This window comes from Madurella fahalii (assembly GCF_045866475.1).
Source record: "Madurella fahalii IFM 68171 DNA, scaffold_2, whole genome shotgun sequence".
Taxonomy (NCBI): Eukaryota; Fungi; Ascomycota; class Sordariomycetes; order Sordariales; genus Madurella; species Madurella fahalii.
Window position 1 is genome coordinate 7,449,218 of NW_027263972.1, and position 18,184 is coordinate 7,467,401.

The 18,184-nt window shown below is 54.8% G+C and overlaps 8 protein-coding genes across 8 annotated transcripts; 6 read left to right on the forward strand and 2 right to left on the reverse strand.

The window, feature by feature from the left end:
* Positions 1-3,647: 3,647 nt before the first annotated feature.
* On the forward strand, positions 3,648-4,992 carry MFIFM68171_04954 (Rhodopsin domain-containing protein; the record flags this gene model as incomplete). The annotated part of the gene is made up of 5 exons (XM_071060374.1): positions 3,648-3,836; positions 3,900-3,936; positions 4,015-4,082; positions 4,137-4,513; positions 4,581-4,992. The coding sequence occupies 5 exons, from the start codon at positions 3,648-3,650 to the stop codon at positions 4,990-4,992; spliced, it is 1,083 nt and encodes a 360-aa protein (XP_070916475.1).
* A 500-nt stretch (positions 4,993-5,492) lies between these two features.
* Positions 5,493-5,747, forward strand: MFIFM68171_04955 (uncharacterized protein; the record flags this gene model as incomplete). The annotated part of the gene is made up of 1 exon (XM_071060375.1): positions 5,493-5,747. The coding sequence occupies one exon, from the start codon at positions 5,493-5,495 to the stop codon at positions 5,745-5,747; it is 255 nt and encodes an 84-aa protein (XP_070916476.1).
* A 1,481-nt stretch (positions 5,748-7,228) lies between these two features.
* On the forward strand, positions 7,229-9,423 carry MFIFM68171_04956 (uncharacterized protein; the record flags this gene model as incomplete). The annotated part of the gene is made up of 5 exons (XM_071060376.1): positions 7,229-7,312; positions 7,371-7,646; positions 7,698-8,381; positions 8,483-9,163; positions 9,376-9,423. The coding sequence occupies 5 exons, from the start codon at positions 7,229-7,231 to the stop codon at positions 9,421-9,423; spliced, it is 1,773 nt and encodes a 590-aa protein (XP_070916477.1).
* Positions 9,424-10,357: 934 nt separating this feature from the next.
* MFIFM68171_04957 (ribonuclease T1) lies at positions 10,358-10,957 on the forward strand (the record flags this gene model as incomplete). The annotated part of the gene is made up of 3 exons (XM_071060377.1): positions 10,358-10,366; positions 10,431-10,629; positions 10,743-10,957. The coding sequence occupies 3 exons, from the start codon at positions 10,358-10,360 to the stop codon at positions 10,955-10,957; spliced, it is 423 nt and encodes a 140-aa protein (XP_070916478.1).
* Positions 10,958-11,285: 328 nt separating this feature from the next.
* On the reverse strand, positions 11,286-12,125 carry MFIFM68171_04958 (uncharacterized protein; the record flags this gene model as incomplete). The annotated part of the gene is made up of 4 exons (XM_071060378.1): positions 11,286-11,451; positions 11,518-11,603; positions 11,669-11,698; positions 11,760-12,125. 4 exons carry the CDS (start codon positions 12,123-12,125, stop codon positions 11,286-11,288), a joined length of 648 nt encoding a protein of 215 aa, XP_070916479.1.
* A 308-nt stretch (positions 12,126-12,433) lies between these two features.
* MFIFM68171_04959 (mRNA-decapping enzyme 1B) lies at positions 12,434-13,195 on the reverse strand (the record flags this gene model as incomplete). The annotated part of the gene is made up of 1 exon (XM_071060379.1): positions 12,434-13,195. The coding sequence occupies one exon, from the start codon at positions 13,193-13,195 to the stop codon at positions 12,434-12,436; it is 762 nt and encodes a 253-aa protein (XP_070916480.1).
* Positions 13,196-13,868: 673 nt separating this feature from the next.
* MFIFM68171_04960 (Alpha/beta hydrolase fold-3 domain-containing protein) lies at positions 13,869-15,071 on the forward strand (the record flags this gene model as incomplete). The annotated part of the gene is made up of 1 exon (XM_071060380.1): positions 13,869-15,071. The coding sequence occupies one exon, from the start codon at positions 13,869-13,871 to the stop codon at positions 15,069-15,071; it is 1,203 nt and encodes a 400-aa protein (XP_070916481.1).
* A 1,495-nt stretch (positions 15,072-16,566) lies between these two features.
* Positions 16,567-18,150, forward strand: MFIFM68171_04961 (uncharacterized protein; the record flags this gene model as incomplete). Its single annotated transcript, XM_071060381.1, has 1 exon — positions 16,567-18,150. One exon carries the CDS (start codon positions 16,567-16,569, stop codon positions 18,148-18,150), a length of 1,584 nt encoding a protein of 527 aa, XP_070916482.1.
* Positions 18,151-18,184: the final 34 nt, after the last annotated feature.

Sequence of the window (18,184 nt, forward strand, 5' to 3'; positions counted from 1 at the left end):
AGCGCCAATCTACCGATAAAACCATTCAGTGGAAGGGCACGCGGGGATCACAGCGATCTAACCTTGCCAGTACACGTACGCTCCCACTTTGCAAGTGGATACCCAAAGCTTGGCCAGAATGTGCATTGAATTCCGGCTCATGCTGTACTGCCATGTGGCCGGCCACTTCCCCGTTGGTTCCAACAAGGTAGGTCTAATGACGGAAGGATGCAATTGCGGCACTGTCACCGTTATGTACATTGACCCTTATCGCAGCGAGCTCTTTGCGTCTGAATGTGGACAATGCTTCCCGAACACACAAAGCTTGCCCCAGGTGTCGCCGTCAATATCTGAAGGTGTAATAGAAGTCAATGCTGAGGACTCCGCTACTGATCTCCAGAACCATCTTACTGTTAACCCTTGGGACAGCAGTAATGGACCTCAACTCCTTGCTACCGGAGTTGGAAATCTTGTCTCTGACCCTGAGGACCTCGCGCTCGGTCCTGAAGATGGTGGCGCGAACTTGACAGCCGTAAACAGTACTACGACGCCGTGCCCGCTTCCCCCTGCCACCTTCCAAAGCATCCCGCTGACTGCGGAGACAGGTATGCGCCAGGAGATTTTTGACCACTCCCGGTAATACTTTCAAAACCACAGCCAATTCCAATTCTTGCCCTCGGAAATGAAGAACTACCAGCAGGACCAAAGCCAGACCACCCAACACGGCCAGGGGACCGTACTGCCCCGGGGACAGTTGGCCAATGGGCCCCCGTACCCCGAGGACACCCAGTGGTGCCAACCGGACATTACCCAGTACCAGTTGGTGCAAGGGATGATCCCACCGCAGCAGCTCCCGACCAGTAGCGTTCCCTTCCAGGTCGCTCAGGGAGACGGCAATGGAGGACAGCATCGGATAATAATCCAGAACTTGTACATCAACAACATAAATGCCTCGACGCCAAGCCCGCAAGTTCCATACTCTCCTTTCCTGCCCAGCAAGTAGTGCAATTAAGGGTATCATCATCAACGACATCATCATCATCAAGTGGGTTCATGCCGCGGTGGTTGCCAGCTGTTTCACATTCGTTTTTTTGTGTTCCCGTAGTTAGAGCCGACTTCACTTCGCTGAGGTGAGGTGGTTAAGTTTGAATGAAATTTGCATCTCGGGAACCGCTTCTTGGTCGATTAAGGTTGTGATCATGGACTTCGGAGCTACCAGTCTAGTATAGTTGCCGTAGCAGTTGGCCGCCCGGCGAGCTGTGGCTTGTGGCGAGAATCCTGAATTTCTTCGATAATTACTACTAAGTATTCTCGGAAGCAGACGAGGGTCTTCTGGCTATCTGAGTACTCATCAAGAGTGTTGATTATTAGGAAACATGCTGCCATGTCGGAGGCGTTCAAGAGGAAGAGAGACAGTTTGGATGCTTTTTCTGCTGTTGGCGTCCCGGGTGGTCTTGTAGGTTACTCGCAGCTCTGATACGCTGAAGTGTTTCCGGACAACGCTTTGTCGTCCAGATCAACGAAATCAGTTGAAATATCCATGACCGGAGAAACGACGAAGCTGTTGTTCGTTCTCTGCCCGCCTCACAGAAAAGGAAGTAGATGGAGGGGCGTTGGAAGTCTGTTTTCGATATGTTCCAAGACCTCGTAGTAAAGGATGATTGCCGCATACAGGGGGGCCATGTATCCAGATAACCTCCTGGACATCATCCTGGGATATCCACTCCGAAAGCTCGCGGCGGCTAAGAACCCAGTCGCAGCCTGTTGCTATCGACTCTAAAGCGTTATGTTCTTCGTGGCATTCTCTTGCATGTGAGCGCTTTTCCCCTTGATGCTGCTAATCACAGTTGAAATTTTCGGAGATTGAGTGAAGAGCGGCTGTTTAGGTCCTGTTCCGGGAGAGGATGATGTCACATCCTTGTAAAGCCTGACCTTCTGATCAGAGGGTTCTTGGTGCCAGGGAACAGCTTTTGTCATTTTGCGAGGACCAGCCGGACGGGGTCGGCGTTGGTTAGGCTCGCGCTGACAGAAGTGTTCACTCTCTTTTGGCCACAGCCTCGTTCAGGATTCACTCGTAATACAATTGCGCTAGGGTTGCAGTGCTCCCCCACGTTTCCCCAAGCGCTCTGCACCAAAACGTGTTTCCAACTGAGGTAAGCCTACCTTGTCCAACTTGATCGGCCGCCGTCCCGTCAACCGGATCTCTCCCGGTTCCCCGCCCCTAAAATTTGGCGGTCGTCGTCACCAAAAACCCCAGCAACCAGGGAAAACCCCCCTGCTAGCGCAATTGTGTTATGCATATGTACGAGTTGAGTCTTCGGGGTCGTCGGTTTTTTTTGGGAAAAGAGCTATTTTTGCATGGGGAAGATCCAAAATTCCAGGCTCAGCCCCTGTCCGAGCTCGCGCTACCCTGATGCAATCTCAGGTTTGTCTCAGCTCGGCAAACAAAGTCGGGATTTAGTATTGAGGGGCCCAGTACAGGACAGCTGCAAGGCACCATGAACGCCGGCTACCTGTAGTCAGCCAGCCACCTGCGCGTGCATTCGTAATGGAGACAGTCAATTACTTGAAAATAAAAAAAAATTGAAAGCTACCCGCATGTTATGTCTTCAACTGTCTGGTCCCCTAAGATGTGACTCCTCCCATGTCCAGAAAGGCATGGATCAATTTCATCGAGGGTGTGTGGCTGATGGCTACCTTTTGGTAAGGTAAATTTCGAGGGGCCTTGGCACAAGCGAGAAGCTAAGACTGACTTGTTCTACAGTTTGGAAAATAATGCTGAAACCTGGCTTTTGCTGCGCACTGTTGACTTGAGCACAGCTTGAGTTTGATCCTGAGATTATGTCCTGACATCTCGCACACGTGGTTGTGGCTTGGTCGTCATTCCTTCACCGTCCGTGTTCAACTACAGGCTTGCTAGGATTTTGATAGGCAGGCGACGTAGGGACGGTAGACGTTATCTAGGGCCACAGACTCGTTCTGAAAGCATCGTCTGGGGACCCACATGTACTGTACATACGCACGCATGGTATATAGTAGCAGTGAGCGACGCGCCCAGGTTGACCGTACGCTGCTGGCCACACCTGGCCTTCAGAATGAGCGTGTGCGCCAGACGCTAAGTATATAAGTTAGCTTTGCCCTGGCCGGTATATCTACTACGTAACCTGTTGTGGGGGGTGGCTTTCCGATCCCTAGTTAAGCGAAATGTTGGGGACCTTGGAAAACCGACGACCAACCGAATTTCCCGCAGGGAACGGGCGCACAGACCGCGCGGTGAGCGGCCCCTGGGTGAGCGGCCCCCGGGGTGAGCGGGTGCGCAAAAATTGCTAGGCTGATTCAGGTACTTTTGGTTGTTGAAGTGGTTGAAATTCGGCCCTTGGCCCACAACAGAATTCGGCGGGGTGCTCATGACCTCTTCCGTTCTCTCCTAGATTCCATTTCGTTTCATGTCCTTCAAGTTTTCATGTATTTCCACCACATGGTCTGCCATGTGATTGACCTATCTAAGCCAACAGAGCAATTGAGGGTTGAAGCGATTCACCTTTTTCCAACTGGGAATGCAGGGGTATCTCCGTCTTGGCGCACCTAATCCGGGATCACCCCTTCATGCCAACACTACCTTACCCAGAGCGAACACAAGGTCGCACAAGGCGTGTTGAAGAGGGGCCATGTCTAGCTCTACCACTCTGGATCCCCCGCCGCTCCCGGATCCCAATGAGTGGAACGGACAGTCGGCAACTCCATGCGCTGCCGTCGCCCTCGGACTGGCCACTCTCGCCGTCGGCCTGCGCTTCTGGGCCCGGGCTGGGATTCTTGGTGTCTTGGGCTTGGAGGATTGGTTCATCCTAGCCGCGCTGGTATGTTGCTTCGAGACGGAGTATCAATGTTGGGCTTCTGGTTAACCCGTTACTACTCCCTAGGCATCTTCTATCGGTGTTACCGTCTGCTTGGGTCTCGGTAAGCTCACTCTCTCGGAACCGAATCCTCACCTCGCTGCACTGCGTCAGCTAACCCGATCTTGGATGTATGGTCCAGAACTTCGCCATGGCTTGGGAAAGCATGTGGTCTATGTTGAGCCTTATGACTTGATGATGTACTTCAAAGTAAGATTTGACTCCCTGGGCTAACGGGCGCTGAGTGCTAATCCGGAGCCCCAGATCAGCTTCATTGGTACCATCGTCTACGTTCTCAGCATGACATTTACCAAGCTGTCAATTCTCTGTTTGTACATCCGCGTTCTCACCTACGACCGTGTCCGTCTTGCCGCAAAAATACTGCTTGGCGTTGTGCTCGTCAGCCACATTTACATCCTAGTGGCACTCTTCGCCGCCTGCGTTCCCCTGGATGCGTTTTGGGACTTCTCGAAACGGGAGACGGCATATTGCCATCCTCTATCCATATACTGGAGCCACGCCGGCCTCAACATTGTCACTGACTTTCTCATCTTCACGCTGCCACTCACTGTAATGGGCAAAATTCGAGCAACTCGTCTGCAAAAGATGGCCCTTTGTGTCATCTTCATTCTTGCATTTAGGTACCTATGGCCTCCAATAACGCTCTCTTCCGAATATAATAGACTAATTCATCATCTCCGCGGCAAGTGTATGCATTATCTCGTTGACACGAGCACTCCTTCTTGCAAGAGACATTGCCTCGGGCGCACAAGATGTCACCTGGGGCGCAGCCGAAACAGCAAATTGGAATACATGGGAGGTCAACATAGCCATCATCTGTGCTTGCTTGACCACCATGAAGCCCATCGTTACACGTTTCTTCCCCGGCCGTTTCTCCCCCTACTCATCGACATTACCGGATGAGGAGGATACCAGTCGTGGTCGTGGGCCCCGCCATCGGCCCCTACACGGCGAAACCGAGCTGTTCACGATGGAACCTGCCGCCGATGCCGACGCCGAGGCACGGCAACCCAGGACGACGGATTGTGAGGAAACGAGAGATGGTGAGGCTACGTCGTCACCTTCATTGACAGAGATGGTGTCGGTTAAGGCTGGATAGGTAATTTGAGGGCGCATCCGATGGCGTTTACTTACGGGTTATTCATAATTCGATGGCCACGACTCGAGAATAGGTTATAACTAGGTACGAATTGGGGAAATGACTGGGAAATGATATGGACTGGGATTAATTATGGATTGGAATTAAGATGCACTGGATCATGGGTGTGCATTATTGACAGGTTACAACCATAAAGTACCTAGGTTGTTCTAAAGTGTCAGAGTGCAATGGATTGCTATCATACCTTACTACCCTGCCTTACTTTTGACCATTACCGCCCGGTTGGGTCCGTCAGGCCATCCCGGTTCAAAATATGCTGTGTAACGAAACCGGCCTTCCGACTACCGTCTTTTGTTAATTACTACCTTACATGGGTGTTTAATATACCACTTAGCCACTTAAATTTCCTATGCCCGGCACGCCGTGGTTAAGCCTCCCGATCACCCAGATTCCCGCCATAATTGGGTAGGTGCTCCTCCACTCGTGCCAACACAGATCGCATGGGCTTAGCATACCGCTGCCTCGCTTTTACCACCCCCGCCAATCTTCGCATAGGTGTCAGCAAATCCCCCATCCGCATTCCAGAGGGTCAACGGCCCTATGCTTTCGGAACCATTCTTTTGAGAATCCATCCACATTGCCAGCAGGGTTGTCCGGCCTCAAACGCCATTATCAATGCCTTGAACGGAAGCGGCCCCAACGTATGTCCGTCAACACCTCCAACCTCGCGACACTCCGTAGCGAGAACCCCTTAACCCACCCGCCGAGTCTCGGTTCCCTTTTCTTGTCCTCGATTTGCAGCCTCAACACTGTCAATGTGGCTTTGTTGGGGAAAAAACAATCCCTAATTAGGGCCTTTTGGCGGTTACCTAGCAGGAAGGGGGGGGGGGGTTTATCGGTCATTACCTAAGGTAGACCGCATAGCCCAGCGCTAGCGATTCCGAAATGCTGGTGACATTATGACGCCCAGCTAGGCGCCAGCATGGCCTACTTAGGCCATTACGGTGTCTACCTGGGCGTCATTATATTGCCGGTAGATGTGCCATTACCAGCGCTAGGCGATACGGTCAGGATATAGCAACATCATGACCAAGACCCGCCTGCCCCGGCTAGGTACTAAGTACCATACCATATATAGCCTTATTACCTCTAGCCGCAGAGCTGAAAAGATTCATACTGTGTGATTAGCACCGCGACGCTCATGTGACAACGTTCCCTCAAACTCCAGCCGGCTGGGGGGAGGTTGGCGAGCGGCGGGTAAGTAGGCCTCCGATGGCGGTGGCCGAACCCTCGCATAGTAGCCGGGGCGGCGGTCCACAGCTTGTGGGACCACCGATGGACGCCGCCGAGTAGATTGCCGCGAAGGGTCTCGATGTGCTTGCCAAAATAGTCGTCCAAGGTGATGCAGTGTAATCTAAAGGGCGCGAAACGCAAGGGAACAAAGGCGGCAGCAGAGATTGAGATGCGATGGGAGGGGACGAGCACTGCCCAGAAGCGGTTAAGGGGGTAGGCTCGGGAAGCTGATGTTTGGCATGCTGCGGGAGAATGAGTTTAACGAAGAGGCGAATCTCAGGCCGCTTCTCGTGCCGGCGGAGAAGGCCTGTGGGTTTAGGGAGGTTGGGATTGGCCACCTTGGGATTTGAAGTAGTACTATCTATTAAGGGCGGATAAGGTGGTTTTGCGAATACCGTGTCTAAGATTGTTGCCAGACAATGTAACCTTCAAGTATTTGAGACTTCAAACCAGGTCAGGTCGGAGGAGAAGAGCCAGAGGGAAGTAGACTAGTTGCGTACATGAAGGGGACTGGCAGGCTGGTGAGACCTGCCATTCTTGCGGGCCTTAAATTACGCCGCGGTGGTGTGGAAGCCCAGTTCAAGATAATGATGAAGTAGATGGGTGGATAAAATATACAAGATTACTCTATAAAGTATAATTGTTAGGGTTATGGTGACACAAGATGTCCAGAGAGTGAGGGGTTCTCGGGTCTGCCACCAAATCTCAGCGATTCTTGAGAAACGCGGCATGCGCCGTAAATTGGCACTAGGCTAGATTTGGCGATGGCGGCAGTCGGTGGCTTTGAGGCAGAGCCTGGAGCCTTGCCCATTTCCCCCCCCCCCCTCCCCCCCCCCCCCAGGGGAGGTTCCCCGACTCCTTTTTCTATGATACTCTTAGATAGCCCTTGGTACGTACACATTGCCACCGCTACAAAATAGAAAACACAGAATTGACATGACCCATGGATTCATCATGTGGGTATAACTGCTCCTTCTCATCTCGGGAGCGGGAACTCGCGCCATACGCAGATGTGGCCGGCCTAGGCGTGAGTCGTAACGCGATCCCCCGGAGAGACACACACACACACGCTGATTTCCGGAAAGGTCATTGCCGGCTTCCTAGGGACGGCATGGCTATGCGTCATACTCGTTCTTATCCACTATCTCTTCATCTTTGATCCGCACCAGGACCCGTTTCACGAGCGTGTAGCGGGACGGCCCGCCGATGGTGATGAGGCCCGCGGCTGGATCGCCAACCCGATTGATGACTTGTTCAAGAGCATGATTGACCAGGCCGGGACGTCGGTTTCAGCCAATGGCCGCCCAGGTGCGGTCAAGTGGATGAAGAGGAATCCCAAGTGGCAGACTGCCTTCATCAAGGTTACTCTGATATTACCCGGTGGTTCTGAGCTAGTAAACTGATGCCCGCAGGCAATTCTAGCGATGTGCGATGTCCAAATCGTAACCGGTATCGGCATCCTCGTCAGCGGTTACGCCGACCTGAAATGCGGTATCTCGGCGTACCACTTCCTCCTCGTCGGACGAGTGGCTTGGTTCTCCAACCTGACCCACGTTGCCGGTCTCACCGTGTTACGCCAGTATCTGCACCGGCGGCCGTTCGAAAAGTGGATTAGACTGTTCCTCATGGTTGCACTGTCCCTGATGCTCCTGACCGCCATGGGTCCGACGTTATTCTTCAACTGGGCTGTGCCGAATTACAGGTACGAGGGCTCGGCTGGTCAGCCGGGCTCGTACGCCATCTGCTTTTTTAATACCAAACGAGCTATCGAGTGGCATTATGCCGTCTCTGATGCGGGTGTCGAGGCCTCGTCCTCTTTTCAGTCGGTCCTCATGTCCATGCTGCTCCTTGTCTTCAACTTGGCCAGCCGGACCATCAAGCTACAGTCGTCGCTGTCGAGCGCGGTGACGAGGGCGCGGAAGCATGTTAGCTATAAGCACAAGGCGTATATCTGCCGTGTGTACGGAATCACGCCCATAGGGACGAGATCGGTCATCCGAAGGATGTCGTTGGCACGAAATATGTTCTTTTCGCAAATGGCCAGCTTGCTTGTCGTTCATATTTATACTGATTTGCTGGTATCTACATTGTCGGATGTAAGTCTTTTATTTCTTGTTTTCCTTTCTTTCTTTATTTCATTCATTCTTTCTTTACTATTTTTTTTTTGGGGCAAGTAATCACTAAACTAATAACACAGGTCTACTGGATCATAGTATCCGCAATCTGGGGAACCATTAAACTCTTCCTCGCAAAGCAATCCGTCCTCGTCGAGGAGGACAGCTGGGCATTCGGCCAGATCCTCCCAGCCTTCCTCCTCCTTACACCGCTCCTCACGATCGCCGAGATCTTTGCCGAACCCTGGGAGGATACCTCTGATACTTTCGAAACCGTCATCACTACCTTGAGCAGCCAGCCTGATCCCGGTAGCGCCGGACCCAGGTTCACGTCGAGAGCAGCCCTGTCCGACCTCGACGCGTACAACGACATAGAGTCTGACGAGGGTGGCGTCCCGCTTGAGACACGCCGGTTCCGCCAGCACGTGCAAAATAGCCTCGCCCGTGACTTTTACCACGCCGAGACGTCGTGGATGCTGCCGGCCGTGGTGCTGCCCTGCCTGCAGACCCTGGCTGTTACTGTCTTCTTCTTCTTCGAGCTCAGTGCCTCCGGCAAGAGCGCCGCCAGAGTTCTAGCGAATTATACCACGCTCATTTTGGTCCCGCCGTTGGCGTGTTTCTTATATATTTACCTATCCTTCTTCTTTGACCACTTTTTTCCCCTATTCCGGCCCTGGCACGCGTGGGTATCATGGGCGCATATGCTTGTTACCTTTGCGCTGTGCGTCGGCGGGGAATTCCTCATTAAATCTTCGTTAAACGGGGTATATATCACCATTACGGTCGCGTGTTCTACTTTGGTTTGGGCGATATTTTGTTATATTCTTCCAGCGGTGTCGCCGTTAGTCTCTCAGTAACACACAACCCTTGTAGGCCGTTGTGGCCCGAGCATTGTAGATTGGGCCCTACGATAAAGCCTTCTGGAAGAGGTCTATAGACGTTGCGAACATTTTCGAGCCTGACCTTTGATGTACAGCCCTCATTCCTCCGGGCAGGTGGCTTGGAAGTCCTCGTGGCACTGTGAGTTGTGCCTGAGACTTACTGTAACCAAGTGTCCCGCGCTATCAAGACACCTGAGAATGGCGGCGCTGCCCGGCCAATTCGGCAGCCAGAACAGCAAGTTCTGAACTTAGTGTGTATCGCTACAAATAACCTTGCGTGAAAGTATTTCAACCCACCGATCCGTCCACACATCCGGCCTGTTATACCCACGTGAAGTCCCCGCACACCAACTGCCCTCTGGGGAGGGGGCGTATGTCCGATAACACACACATGCGGCATGCAAGGAGCCTGATAAAGTCCCGCGTTGCTGGATGGAACTTCCTGGTTGGGACATGGGGGCGCTGTCAGGGAGGGGTCCACTGCCGCAGGTTTCCCGCGGACTGCATAACCGTGATTCGTCGCTTTTGCATTACCCCAACGGCGATCCACGGGCGCTAGAAGAACCCTTCCCAAGAACAGCATCTCCCGGCCCAATCAGCGCGGCTAAAGCGCTCCCGTGCTAAGAGAAGTACGACGGGCTGGTGTTTGAGGCGGCAAAGGGCGCACGAGGTTGAGAGCAGAGCCTCTAGACGCCATTCTTCTTCTTTCGCAGCCCTTGTCCACGTCCGGGGTTGATGCACGTCGCGTAGGGGAAGCGGCGTGAAACCGTAACCCTCTAATAAGCCCAAGATGGGGGAGCCACTCGCGTTGCAGTACTAATCAGTTTGTATCGTTCCTGACGGGTCATCACATTGTACAGGAGATCGACATCCACCGGCTGGTGTCTTGACAAACCTTCCTTTCTCGGACACTCCTCCGCAGTCGAGCCCCTTTCCCCGCCAACACCAAGAGGCAGGAACGCATATAAGAAACATTAATCCTCATGCCCGGAATGTGTCGTTAAGTCTTTCCAACTAGACATTAACCTATCTCTCATCCCAGTCACAGGTTAAACTACGAATAACGTAGGGCGAAAAATGGTCAGAGTAAGAATACATCAGTGTACCCACTTCCAAACTCAGGCATCATGAGCTCACAACAACCCCCCAGCTCCTCCCCACCTTCCTAACCTTCCTTTCGGCCATCGCCGTCTCGGCGGCTCCCCTCCCGTCCGCGGAAACTCAGCCAGAAGAAGCCGTAACCGTCTTGGCCTGCGCCTTCACCTGCGGCAGCGTGTGCTACCAGCAATCGCACATCAGCGCCGCCCTCAACAAGGGCTACTCGCTGCACCAAGACGGGTCAGACATAAGTGAGTGAGACCTCGCCCCTCCCGCCCACAACGCCCGGCGGCCGACCCACCCACAAGGGGGAAAATAGATAGAAGTGGACAATGAGTAACAGGATCACTAACCAATAAAGCAGACAACTACCCGCATCGGTACAACAACTACGAAGGCTTCGACTTCCCCACGCCGGGACCCTGGTACGAGTACCCCATCATGGCGAGCCACAACGTCTACAACGGGGGCTCGCCGGGTCCAGACCGCGTCGTCTTTGACGGGGACGGCGCGTTCGATCTGCTCATTACCCACACGGGAGCGAGCGGGAACGCGTTCGTTGCCTGTCGGAGGGGCTAGTGAAGCATGTGGCACTGAGTCACTGCACTGGTCCTTTTTTCTCATCTATATAACGTTACCTTTTTTTTTTTTTTTTTTTTTTCCTTTTTTCTTTCTCCTCATAGATGGGCTGTGAAAGGTGGGCCGGGGGGTGTATTCATATATTTGAGATGCGAGAGCTCTGTTGATGCGACCCGTCGGCTTAACCTGAGGTGTGACGCCTGTCTTACGTGAAAGATCGGAAGAGTGCTACATCACCGTTGAGGGGTACGAGTCACACCTAGAGCAACCCACCCTCGAAACCAACCGCTTCACCATCCTATTCCGGCCCAGTTCCAGTTTTGTCGCCTCAGTCACCAGCGGTAACGCCGTATTGCCCGCTCTCGTAGAGAGTCCCTATCGGGACCCCTCGATTCTCGGCAATGAGGCCGATGAGCTGCTGCCCGATGTCTTTGATGTCGTTGTACTCCTTGAGGCGGCGGATGTGTGTTTGCACGGTTATTTCGGCCGGTTGGCTGATTGACGGGTGTGAGTGGACTTGGGTTTTTTTGTCGAGTAAAGCGAACGGGATCTGTCCTTACCTGAGCTGCGAGCTCTCTCGTTTCGTTTCCTCGGCGGTCCGAAGAAGCGATACCAACGAGTTTTGGGCTTGGTCAAAACCGCGGCACTAGGATTGGATACCTTGTATCAGTGCGGTGAACGAGGCGACAAGGTCCGAGCACTACTACACACAACCTTGATCATATAGCCGAGATACTTGTCCTGCGGAACGAACCGACGGTCAGCGGCATAAATATGCATTCCAGTCTTCAGTACTACATACACTCATAAGATACTGAAGTTCTTTCTCGTCCAGTGCCGTGATTTCCACCTGGCCATCCAAACCCGGCCCAGTGACGACGATGGCTAAGCCCGCGGTTCGAGCATCCATAAGCCATGACTCGACATTATCTGGCACAAATTCCGATAACTCTTCAGCCCTGCAAATCCATTGCTTATAACGGTCGAGTCGCCGTTGGACCCTGGAGATGATGCCGCTGCGATCGCCATCTGCTTCGGTCCGTTGAACCAGCCAGCAATTGAAAGAGGAGACGAGGGAGAGTTGTGTTTGCAGAGAGGTAGCAACTACGTCGTAGTTGTCAGTTCTGCGGGGCTTATCCTCTCCCAAGCTGCTGACATTTGTCGCCATTTTGAATCGAATGTGGGGGAGAAGTGCAGGCAAAGCGGCGGCTGCAACGAGTTGAAGAGGCGCTTGGGTGCGGACATACAGTAAGAACAACTGCGATGGCACACTGTAACGGTCGAGGAGAAGCATCCGAAAACGGAGAACCCGAAATGTGTCATTGAACGACGTTAACTCGTAATCATATCTGACAGACCGCTTGGTGGCTTGATGGGAAAAATATCATGTCGCGCTTGAGTGGATGGGCGTTCGTGCCGCAACGCTATGGCAGGGTCTGTTGCGAGATTGCTGTGGTGGTGCGTTGGATTGCCTGCTCACCCTCCGCCGTTCTTCTGCCCAAACAGGTCCGTCACACTTAACCGTCTCCCGGCACTGGAATCGCCGCCCGCTACCGTATCTACTTGTGCACCTGTGGGCGCCGTGTTGTTGCCGCTAACTGCCGCCTCTGCCGCCGCTCGAAGATACGATCCTAAAGCTTGGCGGGCTTGCTGCCAGGCGCCCAGGATCACGCCCGTATAGACCGTCCGTGGATTGCTCTCGTCCTCGTGTATCCAGATGCCAAAGACCTTCTTCCCGCCGGTGCCCTCCTCGCCTCCGTTGTTGTTCGCTGCATCGCCATCTTCCAGCCGGAAGACGAGAAGCTCCCCGGCCACCTCGCAATCACTAACCCTCAGCAAGTCCACCACAAAATTATCCATGCTCCGGCGATTGAGCACAAAGACGCATACGCGCGGCAGCACCTGGCCAGTGCCGGGTGCAACGATGGGCTCCTGGTCGCAGACAAACAGCGTGCCCTCGACGCCGTACTTATCCCAGCCGCCGGTGGACTCGAGGAAGGTGTAGACAACAGCGTTGGCGGCAATAGCGAGCAGCGACCGGATGGTGGGTTGGTAGCGGCGCAGGACGCTCAGGCAGAGCTCGTTGTTGTCCCGGATCGGGGGGTTGGACGGCGGCATCCCTCGGTTCTCCATGTACTGGGCTGCGTCGGATTCATAGTCGGACGCGGCAACCTGGCGCGGGCCGCTACTGCTTTGGTTCGGGCGGTGCCGTGACTTGCGGGGTGTTGATCGACTCATTTTGTGGAAGGGAAACCGGCGCGCACGTCGAACGAGCAAAACTGTCTGTATCGTTTCAGTTGTTGACGAGCTAGGAGCTCTCTGTGCACAGAAGAGTGAAGCTGCTGCTGCCCCTCAGCAGAGTTCGAGTGGGGTTCGCGCCTCTCTCTGCCTGCCGAGTTCCTTGCAAGCAGGGAGCCGCCCCACTTTGCACCCCAGTCCCATCCAAATCCAGCCACACTCTTCTGTAATTCTGCCGCTGCTGTTTACATGATGTCAGCGAATGGGCTGTGAACCCCACAGCCTACAAGCAACCAAGTATGCACTCACTAGGTGCGGCGACTTGGCTTGGAGAACCTCTGCCATGCAAGAGGCTCACGCAAGCCAGTATCACACGGGCATGGCAAAAATGTCATTGTGATCAGGATCAGGTTGCAAAGGAGCAGCCAGGTTATTAGAAAAGGAAAGATCTTTCGAGTGCAACGTAGAAGAGCGGTGACAACACATTCTACTTTCTATCGGTATTACTGGCTATGAGACCCTGGCCCCAAACCAGAAGGAATATCTGTTGGGGGCGCTCGGCGTAGCGCAATCAAATGCCAACGCTGACAGCCTCGCATGGCTGGGGCGAGGTATAAGTCGTTTTTCATCTTCTCATTGCCTACTCACTCTTTATCCGCCAAAACCACCCGCCATGGGCAAAGAGGCATTCTGGACGAAGCAGCCTGGCTTCGCCCTCTACACGACCTACACCATCATCAAAGCCCTCATCCAGTTGCCTTGTTTGATGATTCTCTACACAGTCCCCCATTTCCGCCCTCTCCGCGAATGGACGTTCCAACAGGCTTTCGCTCGTGCTATGACGCGCCTAATATTCGACTATGCGTCTATTGTCGAACTCTCCATCCCACCAAGCCTCGAGCAAGGAAAAGAAGGGGACCGATTCGTAATCATCGCACCACCCGACGACGACGGAACGCAGTCCATCTACCGTGGCGTAGCGAGCCCTAACAGCGAACCCAACCCCTCTCTCCCCAGCACGAGCACACCGCGCCCCGTGCCCATAGGCGGCACCTGGTTCCCCTCCCCCTTCCACACCCACCACCGCCAACCCAGCAGCAGCAGCAGCAGCAGCAAGGTATTCCTCCACTTCCACGGCGGCGCCTACGTGCTGTTCGACAGCCGGGACCGGGACATGGGCTTTGGCGCGCGCCTGCTGCTGGACGCCAGCCCGGCCGGCTCCGCCGTGCTCTGCCCGCAATACCGCCTGGCCTCGGCCGCCCGCCCCCACCACCGCTTCCCCGCCGCCCTGCAGGACGCCATCACCGCCTACGCCCACCTCGTCCTGCGCCTGCGCGTCCCCCCGCGGGACGTCGTCCTGTCGGGCGACTCGGCGGGCGGGAACCTCGCGCTGGCGCTGCTGCGCTATCTCTGCGAAGCCCCCCGCGGCCACCGCCTGCCGCGGCCTGGAGGCGTGCTGCTCTGGAGTCCCTGGACGGACCTGTCGGTGCGCCCGGAGACGCTGGCCGCGCGCGAGGAGGACAGGTTCGACCTCGTCCCGCCGAGGTTGGCCGCGTGGGCGTTGCGGGTGTTCCTGCCTGAGAAAGTGGGCGGGGGTCAGGAGGGGGGGAATGTGTGTGAGGATCCGTACATCTCGCCCGTTAAAAAGGGGATTGTGACGGAGGTTCCGATTTGGGTGCAGTGGGGTGGTAGGGAGATCATCAAACAGGATATACGGCGGTTCGTGGACGTGCAGAAGCAGGCCGGGGCGCGGCTGGGGACGTTTGAGATTCCGAACGCACCCCATGATATGTTTATGGCTGGGGAGGGGTTGGGATTTGTGAAAGAATGTAAGGAGGCGGCAAGGCATGCGATTCGATTCCTGGACGGCAAGTGATAGGTGCTCGCCGTAGGAGTGAACGGGCACGTTACCTGGTATAGTCCGGTGGATCTATGGAATTTAGATTCTGGCTTGGTAAGTTGGTAGGTGTGGGCTACAACGAAACAGTCTTGTCGCGGTTGAAGCGCATTAAAAGACAGGGGTATTCTCCGTTTCCTTCCCATAGTTTCAGTTGCCTCGATAGGTAGCAACGTTTAGTCCCCTCCGCGAATCTTCTAGCCTCTTGCCGGTTCGTTCCTGTCACGGCTGTGTATGGGCCAACTCGGGATTAAGAACTGCTGAAGTGTAGAATCCAGCCAAGGAAGGCGAGGCAACTGTTATCCTCCGGGTATCAGACGGTAAGCAGCGAGTTGCCGTCGCAAAAAAAAAGGTTGCCCCCGTCTTTTCCATTTCTTCTTAGGGTCCCCGGCGCCAAGTTAGGCATCTCAACCCACATGGATTGGCGCGCAGCCGGACCCTGGCGAAACAATAGGAAATCATCGTCGCAAGCGGTGCAGCCAAGAAAGCCCTATAGCCACAGGCACCCTCCACGATGCATACCATTGCTTGCAACTACTCCGCGGTCTTGAAGGCTACAGGGCTCTTGGGCCTTTAAGTTGGATGTGGACTTACTCTGCCGGGCTGTATTTGTGTAATGTGGGATTTAGCCAGTTGATTACTGGACTGCTGAACTGCGCTGGCCACGGGAACTCTCCCAAAATGACAACAAATAGGGCATCAGAACCTCGGTAAAGGCCCTCTACCACCACGGAGCTCATATCTTGGACAACTGTTGCTATTGTGCCAACGTAAAACAATGCCTTAGTTACACAATCCCATCGCGGGTGTCGAGTAGTTCCTGAACGCCAACCCAGAGGCGGCCCTCTCTCGATTGACTATCGGGTACGGTAGCTGTGACGATCCCGCTTGAGTGATCCTTTGACCTATTCATGCCCTGGTACCTAGATTTGGATATTACCACGCTTAATTAGCACGAGGGCGATGCGATTTAATAATTTCATCACCCCACTCATTATCAGCATTATCGAGCAGGAATAATTAGAGATCAAAAGCCAATGAGCAATGGTACCGGGTAAACAATAATCACTTGCAAGATTGCTAGCTTACTAGGTAGCTCTACACGCCATCAACGATACAGGACTGCCCACCCAAGAAATGTAGCCAAGCATCCCCGTGGTTGGCAAGGTTACACACCTCAACGTTACATGCGGGTATTCTATACTTCATTCACAAAGTTTCTGCGTTGCCGTTTTTAATATTTTGGACCGGGAGTTGATAGGCTTTGGGACAATTAGCCAATTGTCTCGCCAGACGCGCCGAGAGGGGAACTCGGCATATAGCGACGTTGGATCGGATAAGGAATGCTGGGTCGTAATTCCTGAAACCTTCTAAGGCCTTAACCGGCACAGCGTGTCCTTTGCATCATGAGGGACACCCTCTATCTTCTTTCTTCTCGCTTCTCGCCGACGCAGGCGGCATTCAGACTCGCAGCATGACGGCCGACGACAATCCTCGCCGCAGCCGGTTCCTCGCCGAGAAGCGAGTCATCTTCATCTGCTTCCTCATCGCGCTCGGCCAGTTCCAATATGGCTACGACTCGGCCGCCATCGCGGGCTTCCAGAGCATGCCGGGCTTCCTCCAGGTCTACGGCTATGTCGACCCGACCAACCCCATCGGGCTCAACATCAGCACCGACGTGCAGCAGTGGATCCAGTCGCTCATGAACGTGGGCGGCTTCCTCTCGGCTATAGTCATGTACGTCTCGCACACGCGCCTCTCGCGCCGCATGGGCCTCTGGCTCGGCTGCTTCCTCGGCTTCCTGTCCATCTCGCTCATGCTCGGCCTGACCAACCTGGGCGGGCTGTACGCCGGCCGCCTGCTGCTGGGCATGTCCAACGGCTTCCTCGTCCCCTACTGCGTCACCTACATGACCGAGTCGGCGCCGTCGCTGCTGCGGGGCCCCATCGTCGGCATGAGCACCTTCCAGACGTCGCTCGGCGCGCTGTTTGGCATCCTCGTCGACAACTACTGCGAGCCCTACGGGGGCAACGTCTCGTGGCAGATCCCCCTCGCCGTCATGTACGCCGTGCCGGCGTTCATGGCCGTGCTGCTCATCTTCCTGCCGGACACGCCGCGGTTTTACGTCACGCAGGGGCGGGAGGAGAAGGCGGTGCAGGCGATTCGGCGGCTGCGCGGCATCAAGGACGAGGCGTTCCTCCGTGCCGAGGTGGAGGACATCAAGAGCGCGTACCTGATGGAGAAGGAGCTCCACTCCGGTGTCCACCTGAGCGACATGTTCCGCGGCCCCGATCTCCGCCGCACCCTGCTGTCGTACGGGGCGAACATTGGCGGGACCGCCACTGGCGTGAGCTTCATGGCCGGCTTCTCCGTCTACTTGTTCGTTCAGGCCAACGTCGGGTCTCCCTTTGTGTGGGTCATGATCTCGCTGGCCATCGCGTTGACGGGCAATATGCTGGCGTTCCCTGCCATGCGCTACTTTGGACGGCGCGAGCTGTTGATATGGTGCTCGGTGGTGTCGGCTGCCATGATGTTTGGCATGGCCATCGTCTATACCGTCTCGGGGGGCCAGTCGTCCCACGCGAGCAAGGCGCTCGTCGGGCTGAGCATCGTATACACCTGGGTATACGGCGTCGGGCAAGGGCCCGTATTGTGGGCGCTGGGGACAGAGATCCCCTCGCAGAGGCTGCGGTCGCAAACCGTTGGCACAGCGTCAGGTCTGAATTTCATTGTCGGCTGGCTGGTATCGTTCACGACACCTTACTTTATCAACCCCGACAGACTTGGATGGGGTCCCAAGTATGGCTACATCTGGGGCGGAAGCAATCTTGTTTTGGCTTTGTGGACATTTTTATATGTCCCGGAAACGAAGGGCAGGAGCTTGGAGCAGCTGGATGAGCTTTTTGAGAAGAGAGTCAGCGCGAGGAAGTTTTCATCGTTCGTTGCGGAGCGGCAGCTGGTGGATGATTTCACAGGAGAGACGGTTACTGCGGAAAGCCATCGAGACACCAAGGACGGCGAGGCGGCGGTTGTCCAAGTCGACGATCCGGAGAAGTGATAGCCACGGCGCGGATAGGTCGCTGGATAGGTAC